The 13,665-nt window shown below is 37.3% G+C and overlaps 1 protein-coding gene across 3 annotated transcripts in view; it reads right to left on the reverse strand.

Moving 5' to 3' along the window:
- Nucleotides 1-13,665, reverse strand: part of PTAR1 (protein prenyltransferase alpha subunit repeat containing 1) — a 50,425-nt gene that overhangs the window by 12,805 nt on the left and 23,955 nt on the right. For 2 of the 3 annotated variants that reach the window (XM_045882232.3, XM_054509162.2), the window contains exons 4-5: nucleotides 8,302-8,406; nucleotides 6,304-6,517 (exon numbers count right to left, since the gene is read on the reverse strand). In XM_045882232.3, coding sequence (XP_045738188.1) covers nucleotides 6,304-6,517; nucleotides 8,302-8,406 — 319 coding nt within the window. Of the gene's footprint in view, nucleotides 1-673; nucleotides 1,051-6,303; nucleotides 6,518-8,301; nucleotides 8,407-13,665 lie in introns of those variants that run through there. The other variant, XM_054509163.2, reaches the window with a different exon arrangement.

Below are 13,665 nucleotides of genomic sequence, written 5' to 3' on the forward strand. Positions count from 1 at the left end.
TCAAAGCCAAATAGGTTTGTTCCAGAGCTGGTGAATCTCTGAGAAATGGAAAACAAGACTGTTCATTTGATTAAAATGGTGAGCAAAACAGCACCAGATAAACTTCTACCTTAGAAAAATATATACTAACCTTAAGGTTATTACATCTTTGAAGAATTAACCTGTGGGACATTTAGGCAATAATACATCAGCTTTTTAATTTTGGTAGGGCTTCTTAATATGGACTGGAAAGAGTACAAAACATGTTTAAAAGGAATTTACATAACAGGAAAAACCTTTAGATTATTTCTTACTGCATAGTTCTATACATAAAATTTTTATTTTAATTTTGAGACAAAAAATAGCACATATGTGAAAGATTTTCAACATGAATTTAATTCCTTTAAAAATTTTTCTCAGACTTTTTAAGAGAAAAATTCACTATATTCTTTTCCCTTGATATATTTAATAGGTATACTAAATGAGAAAAGAAACTTTAACAGGAATTTCAGGGCATTTTTTACTAGAATCAAAAGGTACAGAGATATAAACAATTATTTAAAAAAAAAACAATTACTTTTAAAGTGATCTTAAAGTCACTGCATAGAGATAAGGCTTAAATGTAAGGTACTGACAGGATCAATGACCTGTCTATGACAGAACTTACATACCATCATTCTTTTTCAATACTCCATACAAAAAAATGAATGAGTGAACAAATAAGTACAAGAGAACTACAGAAGCAGGGCTATGACACAGAAGGATTAACAGGTTTAAAATCAAAGACTATTGAAAATGCTCATTCCTACCTATATATGCCTTCCTTCCTAGAAATTTTTAAAAATAACATTTGGTTATTTTCTGATTATGAAAGTGATACAAAACGATCATTCTAGAAAATTCCAGAAATACAGGGGCGCCTGGGTGGCTCAGTCGTTAAGCATCTGCCTTCGGCTCAGGTCATGATCCCAGGGTCCTGGGATCGAGCCCCGCATCGGGCTCCCTGCTCAGTGGGAAGTCTGCTTCTCCCTCTCCCTCTGCTCGTGCTCTCTCTCTCTCAAATAGATAAATCTTTAAAAAAAAAAAAAAAAAAGAAAATTCCAGAAATACAGAATACAAAAAAACAAAAAGAAATCACCCACTATCCTGTTGGCCACAGAGAACTACTCTTAACGTTCTGGCCAATCACCAATCTTTCAGCTTTTTTCTATGCATAGCGTGTGTGCAGTTTATTTGTAACACAAATTTGGGATATTCTTTTATGCTGATTTTATTCCACTTAAATCATATACATATATGTCATTAAATATTACTCTGTAATTTTAAACTTTTGTATAATATTTCATCCCAAAGATTATCCTTCATCATTCATTTTGTTTCTACTCTTATATAAGTAACACTCTTATGAACACACATATATATAAGGTCTATGTGCACAACTTATTTATTTAGGAGAAATTTCTAGATGTATATTTACTGAACAGTGAAAAACATTTTATTAAGTTCTTAATATATATTGTCAAAGTGCCCTCCAGAAGGGCTGTATAATTTACATTCCTACTGGAAGAACGTGTTATATATTTCTTAAATTCCTTACCAGTACTTTAATCTTCACTAATTTGATAAATGGCAAATCAGGTCATTTTAATTTGCATTTCCTTTTGTCATTAAGGCCAAACAATTGTTCTTATTCCCTTATTTTTCCTGTTTCTTCTTATACAAATTGCCTACTTTGCCCAATTCTCTTCTTTTATAACTGCCTAATTTACTATTTGTGATAGTCATTAATTTCTCTTAAGGGTCTGTAAGAGATCTTTATAAAGATGTTAAGTTCCTAAATTGCAAATATTTTTCTTAATATATTACTACAATTAATTTTTTTAATTCCATTTTTTTTCTTCAGGTATGTTTTTATTCCATTTAGAGTTCATTTTGGTATAGGAGATTAAAACCTCAATTATTTTCTAAAAGGTCAATCTTATCAGCATCACAAACTGAACAAAGAACCCTTTCTCCAACTATGTGAAATGCCATACTTACCATAAATGAAATCTGTACGCATTAGATATTGGGATTTGCTTCTGGGCCTTAGATTTTTCCATTACTGTTTTTATTTTTGAGCCAGTACCACAGATGACTCTGTCTTTATAAACATTTAGATATATACTGGTATTGATACAATGTTCCTCATTTTTATTTTTTCCCAACAATTTCTTAGCTATTCTTGAAGGTTTATTCTTTCTAATGTACTTTAGAACCAATTTTTGAAGTTGAAAAATAAACTGGTGATTTTCAGTATAATCACAGACTTGTGCAGCCATCACTGCTATCTAATTTCAGAACATTTTCATCACCTCCCAAACAACCCCTATTCCTATAAGGAGTCCCCTAAATCTCCATTGGCTCCAGCCTCTGGCACCCACTAATGTGCTCTGCCTATTGTGAATGTCATATAAATGGAATTCTAGAATATGTGGCATTCTGAATCTGGCTTCTTTCCATCAGCATGTTTTCAGGGTTCATCCATGTATCAGGACTTCATTTCTTTATGGCTGAATCACATCCCACTGTATGGATATACCACATTGCATTTATCTACTCCTCAGATATTGGACGTTTGAGTTGTTACTTTTTGGGGGGGCTATTATGAATTACACTGTTACAAACATTGCTGTAACAAGTTTTCAATTCTGTGGGGTATATACCTAAAAGTAGAACTGCAGGGTCATATGTGGTAATTCCAGGTTTAATTTTTTGAGGAAATGCCAAATCGTTTTCCACAGTGGCTGCATCATTTCACATTCCTACCAGCAATGTATAAGGGTTCCAGTTTCTCCGCATCCTTGTCAGCACTTTTAACTTGTTTTTTCATTTCAGCCATCCTACTTGGTATGAAATGATATCTCACTGTGGTTTTGATTTGCATTTCCCTGATGGCTAATGATGTTGAACATCTTTTCATGTCTTTATTGGCCATCTGTTATGTCTTTTTTTGCAGAAATGGCCCTGTGTGCTTTCTCAGGTGACATACCATTATCAACTTTTAATTGGCTAGTAGTAATAAATTCTATTCAAATGTGAGTCTTTCCTCTCACCCTACCCTCACAAATGAGACTGTTTTAAAATTTACTTAAATAAATGTCTACCTAAAACATACAATCACCATAGAAAACAAAACAGAAAATGAAAATGTCATAATTCCACCCTCTAGCACTGTTCACAATTCTTTTTTTTTTTTTGACTAGAAAATGAATATGTGTTTATTATGGAAAACACAAGCCAATAGATCTGTAATAGCACTGTATGTGTATATATATATATATATATATATATATATATATATATATATATATATATGTTAAGCAGTTACAATATGCCAAGCACTGTTCCAAACACTTTAAAATCTCATCCAAAGCTAATAATATATTAAAAAATTATATTAGGACCATCTCATATTTAGTTTTAAAGATCCTTATCCTATAGTGAACTTTTTCTTTAAATAATCTTCTAAAATATAATTTTTAGTAGCAACAAAATATTCCAATTTGTGATGAACTGCAATGTAACTAATCTGTTATTATTGGAGGGTTAGAGTGGTTCTATTATAAAGAGCATTTTCATATATCAAACTTTCATATTTAATATAATAGCCCGTGTTTATTGAACACTTAGTACAAGCACTTCTGACGGCCACTTTACGTGGATTTTCCCATTTAATTCACATCACTCAATGAGAAAGGATAGTACAGTCAGGATTCAAATTAGGTTTGTCTGACCACTGAGTGGAACCTTTAATTACTACACCACCATACTATATCTCCCAGTATTTCTTTAGGATGAATTCCTACAGGCAGAACTACTAGATTAGAAAGAACACACTTTTTTGGTAAAGTCTGATAAATGCTGCCATGTTGTCCTTCAGTAAGATTACAACAATTTCTACAATGCTTGTTTTCATAGCCTTATCAATGCTGGATACGAGTACTTTAAAAAAAAATATTTTCGGGGTGCCTGGGTGGCTCAGTTAAGCGTCTGCCTTTGGCTCGGTCATGATCTTGGGGTCCTGGGATCGAGCCCCGCATCAGGCTCCCTGCTCAGTGGGGAGTCTCCTTCTCCCCCTCCCCCCAGCTTGCTGTCTCTTTCTCAAATAAATAAAATCTTTAAAAAAAAATCATTTTCAATTTCCTAAGTAAAAAGATGCCAGCTCATTTTATATGTATTTTTAAGCTGCTTTAGACCGGTGGTACTTCTGTGATTACTTCCTCTAATAGACAAAGCATAGTAGGGCATGATCTCCTAGCTGGGCCCACTGGCTTCTAAGAACAGAAAGGGGATTTTGCAAATTCATCACTCTCACTGAGAGAGCTGCAGTGGCAGAGGGGAAAGGAAGGGCATGGAGTTCAACCAAGGGCAGGGCATAGCTGGTGGACAACATGTGAGCCTAGGAGCAGGCCCAGGCAGCTGAGTCAACACACCACTAATGAGCTGTCATCTTCAACATCGGATAGTCTCAAGAAACCAAGAATTTCACCTTGGCCCTGTGTTCCTGATTTTATGGGAATGCCACTTTAAAAGGTCCACATCAAGGCAGGCAAGTCTCCGAAGACTGCTCAGCTCACCTGGACTCCGCCTTTCTCTTTATCCTTCATGCTCCTCATGCCCCTCCCACCCCCTCCCCACTATCAAGTTGTGGAGCTGAGATGACCAGACTCCCTAAAGACTCCCTATCTCCCACATCCCACCAGATGACTTGGACTCCTGACAACGAGGCAGCCTTCCTTCTGGCAGCTGCTCCCAGTGAGCCCAGCCGGGATGAGAAGCCATTTCTGTGCTCCCAAGGTCCCCTGGGCTTCCTTCAGTGCCTGCAAGTGTCAGACTGCTTTGTGACTGTTCGTATCTGTTCCCTCAACTAGATTCTCAATTTGCTGAGAGCAATCTCTTGATTATTATGCCACACCCAGCATACAGGGCAGTGTCTGGGAATGAAAGAGTTTCAGTACTTTTTCATGGATAAATTATAATGAGTTGATCGAGCAAATTGGGAGTCAGTTTCACCTAAACTTTCTATCTGTGAGGAACAGAGAAAGGAACTAAAATTTAGTGAGCCTGTTAGGTGCCCAGTACTTTACACACATTAACTCAAATAATCTTCACAATAATCCACTGAGGCAGACAGTGGAGCTGGTATTTCACAGATAAAACATGAAAGCTTTCCACACATAGCTAGTGAGGCCAAAATCTGAAGCCAGGTCAGGAGGATTCTGTCTTTGCTCTTTCCACTCCATCACGGGGACTCCCGTCCAGAAACACAAAGCCAATATAAACTGGAGGGGAAGCGCTACTCTTTCAGAACTGTTGGCTTAAAAGTCCCCAGAAATGAAAACTCTTAATTTACCCTGGAGGAATCTCTGGCTAGGACACAGAGAGGGGAGAGGGAACCTGGGAAGGGAGATGGAGGAAGGGGCTGGTGAGCAAAATGAGAGCGTGCTTCCGAATTAATCTGAAAATACCACTTAAGGTATTTTGACCCCTTTAAGTTGTCTTAAGCCTGAGATGCTTTCAGGGCAGTACCCTACATTCTTACGGCACTTAAACGTAAGAAGTGAAGAAAAATATAGAGAAGCTATAGTACGAAGAAGGAACCAAAGGATACCTGGTTCTCATCCTGATGAACAGTAAGTGAAGGCACCCCATTCCTTCCAACCCAGCTCTGCCTCCAGATAACCCCCTGAGCCCTGTGAAAAGTGTTTTTCTTAAATCCAACCCTTTCCCCAATTTAGTAGGCCTGGGGTGGGACTCCGAAATCCGAAGGTCCTTTATAGACAAAGACAAGTTTGGGACTCCGAAATCCGAAGGTCCTTTATAGACAAAGACAAGTTAGACTAAAAATGTCCAACCCAAAGGTTACTAGAAATTGAGTCCCCAGGAGAGGGGACGGTGAGAAGGCAGCCAGCTGATTGAGCACATTAAGTCACATAACCAGAGCCCACCAAGAAAGAACAACTCCAATGCTATAAGGCCTAATAATCCCTTCCTATTCCGGGACAAAATGAATTATGCTCCATCGTCTTACTGCTTAAACTTGCCTTCGTTCTACAATGTACTAACCTGAAGAGTGCCAGAAACCGCACTGGTGAGGAATGCAACCTTTTTTTTAAATTGCCAGGGTTTCCTTGGAGGTATCAGCTGCTAGATCCTCCCCAGGCCGCTGGGCCATTAGCTCCTCTACTTGCCTCCTTCAAAGCTCCTCTGAGGAGGAGCTGCTATCAGAAGACTTCAAGGGCAGACAGGGACTGTGCCTCGGGAGACGAAGCGCGGCCTTACCCTGACGTCCAGCTTCGCCAGGTGCTGGAGAACCCAGATGCGATGGGACCAGGCGTTGTAGTTGCTCGGGTATCTCCCCGCCGCTTCACCACAGACCTCCATCTCTTCTCGGACCAGTCTCTGTGTCCTCTCCGCAGGAATTGCTGCTGGGTTTCCTTTCGTCACAAAGGCAGGCAAGGAGGTTTCCTGAATTAGCTGTTGTAGCACCCATCGCCTGTGAAGGTACACATGGGAATGAGAAAGAGGAAAGAACATAAACCAGAGAGGAAAACAACCAGTCTTCTTTGTTCTCAATCTCCACCCATACAATGCAAACTAATCCCTGTCTATGAGCCCAATTTGGGGGGAGGGGGATTATTCTGTTGTTTTTGTTGTTAAAGATGTCATTAAACTTCAGCACCACTGACCGGGAGGAGGGTGAAGAAAGGACAAACAGGAAAGAGAAACCTTTCTAAAACATTAAAATTTGTCAGAAAGAGAATGCTTCAGTTCCGATATGACAGCTCCAAAACTCCATTTGGCCAGAAAATGCAAAGATGGGGTGTGTACACGGAAGGGGGACTGCGGTGGTTGTGGTGCAGGGGATATTAATTAATGGCTGGTAAATACCAGAAGAGGAGTCATGACTCACATCTTTAATTACATGTGCATGCCTCACCCTATGTGCATTTGCTTGCAAACAAGAAGCTGCATTATGACTGCTTTCATTAAGCAGAATTTCTATGTTATAGCACAGAATCTGGAAGGACACAACCATCAGGAGGTTTTAAATGTCTTTATCCACAAATTTTTCCCTTGTCTTTTTAAGATTTTCATTAGCATACTTATTTAAATGAAAGGCACTAAAAAAACATCTCTAACCACTTAATGTGGTTAAGTTTTTTACAAATATTTTCTCATAAGAAGCACTCTTTTAGACTAAAAATGTCCAACCCAAAGGTTACTAGAAATTGAGTAAGAAAGCTCATTTTTTCCTTTTCAAATAGAATTTTACCTAACTTATAAAACAAAAGCTTGCTTTATATAAAATATTAGATAAGCCTATAAATTGGTGAATGCATATTCAATACTGCCCTCCCCTGCCCCCAGTCCTTTCCAAACCTCCACAGGCACAACCACAGGCCTCTCTGGAGTGCTATCTCAATTTCTACTAAGAAAAAACATCCAGCATGGAAGTAGCTGATTTGCAATGCTAGCCAAAGCCAAGATTACAGTGAAAATACCCTGAACTAACTAAGATCCTAAAAATGATCAGGATTTAAGAAAAGTTGTAAGTGGCTTAGTAAACTGAAAACAGACTTCTTAAAGAATTTCTCCACCGACCCCAAGAAGCCACCGGCCCACACTATCTCATTTTAGTTACTGGGTAGTTCCATGGAGTCCACGAGGAATACGCTCCAGAGAGCCAGGATGGTGAGGAGAGTTTTCACGTGCATTTTGGCTGACTCAGGCCTTTAACCTAAAAATACTCTCTGCATTTACAGTCTTAGGAACTTCAGCGCAGCCTACACACCACTCACCTCAGCCACCTTTATCGTCGTTATTTTGTTAAGTTTAATAACTACAACCATCTATACCAGAAACACACCTGAATTAATTATAAAACCCAAGTTGCTCATTATAGTTGACTATCTAAATGCCATTTCTATGACTGCTCAGATAGTTCATAATCAACAATAACAGCTAAAATTTACTGAGTATTTAATGCGTGCCAGGCACCGTGGTGGTGTTAACATACATTATTTCATGTAAAGCCAACCATTAACTCTGATATAGGTGTGACTGTTATTCCCATTTTACGAATGAGAAAACTGAGGCTTGAAGAGCTTAAATCATTTCTGAAGGTCACACAGGGAACAAGTGATGGCATCTGGAGTTAAAAAGTAGGTAACTTGACTTTAGAATTCATACTCTGAACCCGTATGTGACCCTGCTGGACACTGTTGTTTCTCCAGCCATTCTGAATCCTAAGAATCCTATAGTGTAAATTAACCACACCTGTGAATCCATGTTTCTGGACTCTTTGGAAATTTAGTTAAGGCCAGTTTTCCCAGATGTAAGTCCTTAACTGGATGTAAAGTGCCAGAGAGGATGAGCTCTTTTCTGTAAAAGAAAAATGAAAAGAACCATTATTCTACCTTTCCATCCAAACATACTGCATGGCTATTAACATAATCTCACTGGGAAGAAAAAAAATAAGACAACATGAAACTCTCATAAGTATCACACATGGTAATCAAGAATATATTCTTGTAATCTCTAAGTAACAGGATTAATAAGCAGAAATAGAAGCTCTTAAATCAATAGTGGAACTTTAGTTACCTATTTGGGAAAGGGCAAAGAGGTTTTCTGGCTTGTCTCATTTCCAAAACTTACAAGGCCTGACATCAGTATCTGTAGGGCAGATCCAGTACTAGTCAAGAATTGTTCTAACTTCCCAAGTTGGACATGATATGATTCATTACCAAAAAATACATAAAGAGCAACACACACAGCATGATTAAGATGGAAAGAATCATTCACTACCCTAACAAAATTACTATTTTTATTTTTCAGTTTTCCCTTCTGTCTTTCCTCATATGCATATACATTTTAACATATAATTTTATATTCTGCTTTATAGCTTAAGAATTATTCCATGGTGCTACATAATCTTTAAAGCGAACATTTAAATCGGTCAGGTAGTTTTCACTGAGTACTCTGTAATTTCATGACCTTTTCCTCTTTGGTTAGACATTTAGGTTGCTGCCAAGTTTTTGCTTTTCTGAAACAGAGCTTTGTGCTTAAGATGTCTTTCATTTCTGCTACTTAGGAAAGTTCCCAAAAGATGTTATTACCAGGTGAACTACCTGCATGGCCCTTGAGACACTAGACCATTTCTTTCTGAAATACAAATAGAAGTAAGAGCAACGTCAGGTTTTTGTTGCTGTTTTCAAAGTGTTCAAAGCTGCCATGTAATTATAAAGAACGTCATGAAAGAGCTCTCCACCTATTATTTCCCAAGTATATACGATTTAGGTTTTGATTTAATTTCTCAGGTATGCTTTTGATAATAAGCTCTGCTCTTACTGATTATACTCCCAATTAACTTTCAATGTATCTATTATAATAAAATTAGGTCATTTACTAGACTTTATTAATCTTAAAAAAGTCCTTCCTGTGGTAGGGTTGATAATTCATTTATTTTAGAGAACTTTAGTTCCAAGAAGACCAGAGCCCAGATCCTATATCTCACCTACTTAGATGAATTTACTTCCTAATTACCACCATGCATTGTCTTTCCAACAGCAATGTGCCATTTCTAGATTTTTATTTGATAAGGAAAATAACTTTCTTTTTAGTGAAAATACTGAACAGTGATGACAAATATTTGTATTTTACAATCATTTTAGGTCAGGCACTTCATTCCAGGATATGATTTCAAGTGATACTGAGAAGGTTTATGGGTACTTTAACAAATGGGTTTATTGGCTGTTTTTCTTTCAATGCACAGGAAGCCTATGTGTCACTGAAAGAGGATTTAATGCAACAGCCAATTACTTTTGCAGTCCTGCATCATTCTTCTTCTGAAATCAGTAATGTTTCATTATACAGTAAGTCAGGATACCTATAGTGTTCAAAGGAGGCAAAATAATATTCTGTATAATTTTAACTTCTTTGTAATGCAGTGTTTCTCAAAGTAAGGTCCTTAACTGCAACATTACCATCATCTGGAACTTGTAAGAAATACAGATTCTCAAGCCTCATCCCAGACCCGCTGAATCAAAAACTAGTGACAAAGCAATGTGTTTGAACAAGTGCTCCAGCTGATGCACACAAAGTTTAAAAACCTCTATGGTACAGAATTTACTATATTAAGCCTAATTTCCATTTACTAAATTTAAAACCTCTCCTTATTACAACTGCCTACCTATACTCCCATATATATCTATGGGGAAATAGTCAAAATTTTCTTCAGAAAAGAGGAGTCACTTTATACCTGAATCTTTAAAAAGTTTCTTCAATTAGGGCTCCTTTAAAAAAAAAAAGAAAGATTTTATTCATCTTGAGAGAGAGAAAAAGAAAGAGAGAAAACAGGGGGAAGGGCAGAGGTAGAGGGAGAGGGAGAGAGAGAATCTCAACCAGACTCCGCGCTGCACGTGGAGCCGGACGCAGGGCTCTATCTTACAACCTGAGATCATGACCTGAGCCGAAATCAAGAGTCAGACACTCAACCCACTGAGCCACCCACATGCCCCTAGGGGTGCTCTCTTAATTTATTTTGCACAACATATTTGGGAAGAGATCTTAGCCTGAAACAACCCCAATCAAAGGTATACGTGGATGCTTAAAAAGATCACCTGACAGAATCATAAAAAAGGAAGCAAAATTTAAATATCAATTTAATAAACATTCTTGGGGACAGGACTGAACGCTGTAGATGTTGAATATTACCATAAACAAATTTTTTTTTAAATAATCTTTTTTTTCCTAAAGATTTTATCTATTTATTTGAGAGAGAGCACGAGTGGGATGAGGGTGCAGAGGGAGAAGCAGGCTTCCCGCTGAGCAGGGAGACAGCCAGATGAGGGGCTTGATCCCAGGATCCTGGAATCATGATCTGAGTCAAAGGCAGACATTTAACCAACTGAGCCACCCAGGAGCCCCATAAACAAAATTTTTAAAGATCACTTGAAAAAGGAATATAGTAAATGATTACATTATAGCTATCACTTAAACAAGAGATACAATAAAAGAAAATCAACTACTGGAATGCATTCAAGTAGGGATCTATCTTGAGAAAAATTTCAGTCACACATGGATTCAAAAAGTGCTATATGTATCTCAAACAAGCTAGATATATGCACACATAATGTGCTCTGGAAAAAGGCTGGATAAGTTGAAAAAAATAACTCTTGTGATGACAAAATCACTGATGTCAATAAGCCACGTGAGACATTTGAATTAAATTGTTTAATGAAATGTAAGAAAATGATGAATAATTAAAATACTTCACGTTATTTTAAAGGTATGTAACTAAATTTAAAAAGTAAGTATCATATTAAGACATTTGCTTATTTCATGCACATACCTTTAAGTTTACATATTATTATTAGCCTAAAATTTTTTTCTTGGACTTTTCTTATTGAGGAAGTGGAGTACTGCCTTAAATTTGAGGTAGCTTTATTTTCAGGCACATTGACTAAGCTGGGCTTTGAGATTCATCCTGAAAGCCTTAGGTGATACACTGCAAACAGAGAACGAAGGAATAAAACAAAGGTCAAATAAATGTGGGGGAGAAGTATGTAGGAAAGGAAAAGGCCACATATGTTGTAAAGAGGAGGGGGTGGTAGGGAACAGGGCCATGCTGTATGTGTAACCTTGTTGTGGCATATTCCATGAAGGTTGGTAGAGCATGAGACTCTTGATCTCATGTTGTAAGTTCGAGCCCCACACTGGGTATAGAGATGACTTAAAAAATAAATAAAAATCTTAAAGTTTTAATCTGGGAATTGTTTTAAATTTACACTAAGGTTGTTAAGGACAGTATAGAGAACTCTCATATACCCTGTACCAGCTTCCCTTATTAATAATATATTATTATGGTACTTTGGTCGCAATTGATGAATCATTACCAGTAAATTACTACCGAAAGTCCATACTTTATTCAGAATTCCTTAGTTTTTACCACATGTCCTTTTTCTAGTCCAGCATCCTATCTAGAGTATCACATTATATTTGGTTATGTCTCTACAGGCTCCTCCGATTATACCTTGCCATTTTATGAGTACTAATCAGGTATTTTGTATGATGTTTTTCTTACGGTTAGACTAGGGTTTTGAGGAGGAAGAGATCACAAAAGTGCCATCTTTATCACATCATATCAGGGGCACAAAATACCAGCGTGACTTGTCACTGCTGATGCTGACCTTGATTACCTGACTAAGATGGTCTGTGTCCAGTTCCTCCACTGTACTTTTTGGAAGGAAGTTACACTTAAGGAGGAAGGGAGCTGGACTCCAACTCCTTGAAGGGGGTTGCCTAGATAAATTATTTAGAATCCTTCTATATGAGAGATTTGTCTGTTGTCTACTATTTGTTTGTTGCTTCTTCAATTATTTATGTCAGTATGAACATCCATTTTACACTTTAGGGCATAACCCAATATTATGTTATTTTACTGTTCAAATTGTTCCAGCTTTGGTCACTAGAAGCCCTTTGACATAGTTCCATCATTTTGTTTTTTGAGCACTTCCTTACTTTTTGGCTCTTTGAGATGTTCTAGATGAATCTTATAGATTTCCTGCCCTGGTCCTAGAATCAGACATTTCCTCAAGAAGCCTATTTCCATTTATTAAAGAATGGTGTAAGACACCAGGATCTGGATGCTTAGGTTGAACTATTTTTGTTTTATAAAAACAACAATTTCATATGGCACAACTTAGTATTATCTCAGTTTTACTGATGAGAAAACTGAAGCTGGGGGAGAATTAGTAACTTATACTCAAGGTCTGTGAACTCAGAGTGCCAGAACCAAACATCAAATCTGCATAAAATAAAGTCACCAATTGTAATAGGCTATGAGTAAAGGACATGATCACTGAAGCCTGGTGTTAGCTATTTTAGTTACTCAAAGAGGTTTTGCTTACTCTGTGTTCACAGACTGACAGAAAAAATAGGACACCGTTATGAAGTCAAGCTCTTTCACAAAATAATACACTGAATTTCAAAGCAAAAAAAGTACCAAATTTTTCTATAACAGGTAGATTTTAAAAGTATATCCATCACTCACTGTAATTACAGGCAATCAACTCAAAAACCTATACTTGCATCTGTTTTTTCCCTAAGACCACAACACCTATAAAATGAACGACTGATGTATTAATACTATCTTCTAGCAGTTTATAAAATACAGTTAAAAATCACTCAATGCTTCCCAGTTACTGCAGAAGAAACACACCAACAATTAAACATGACGTGTTAAGTATTTGATTTGCAAGTGATCTTATAAGGTTAGACCAATTTACTTCCAAAGCTGGTGGTTTTTGCATAAAATGTACTACTGATTCTATGTCTTCATGTTAATTAATTTTACTAATACAAATTAAAACTTACTAGAATACATATCCACAATGCATCTTTTTAAAAATCAAGGTTTCCTTTTTATTCATCTAGCACAAAACTATATTTCTTTATTTTAAAGATTTTATTTATTTGACAGAGAGAGACACAGTGAGAGAGGGATCACAAGCAGGGGGAGTGGGAGAGGGAGAAGCAGGCTTCCCGTGGAGCAGGGAGCCCGATGCGGGGCTCGATCCCAGGACCCTGGGATCATGACCTGAGCCGAAGGCAGATGCTTAACGACTGAGCCACCCAGGCGCC

Source organism: Mirounga angustirostris, unplaced genomic scaffold (assembly GCF_029215605.1).
Source record: "Mirounga angustirostris isolate CCGP_5_RB_7025 unplaced genomic scaffold, mMirAng1.0.hap1 SCAF_15, whole genome shotgun sequence".
Taxonomy (NCBI): Eukaryota; Metazoa; Chordata; class Mammalia; order Carnivora; family Phocidae; genus Mirounga; species Mirounga angustirostris.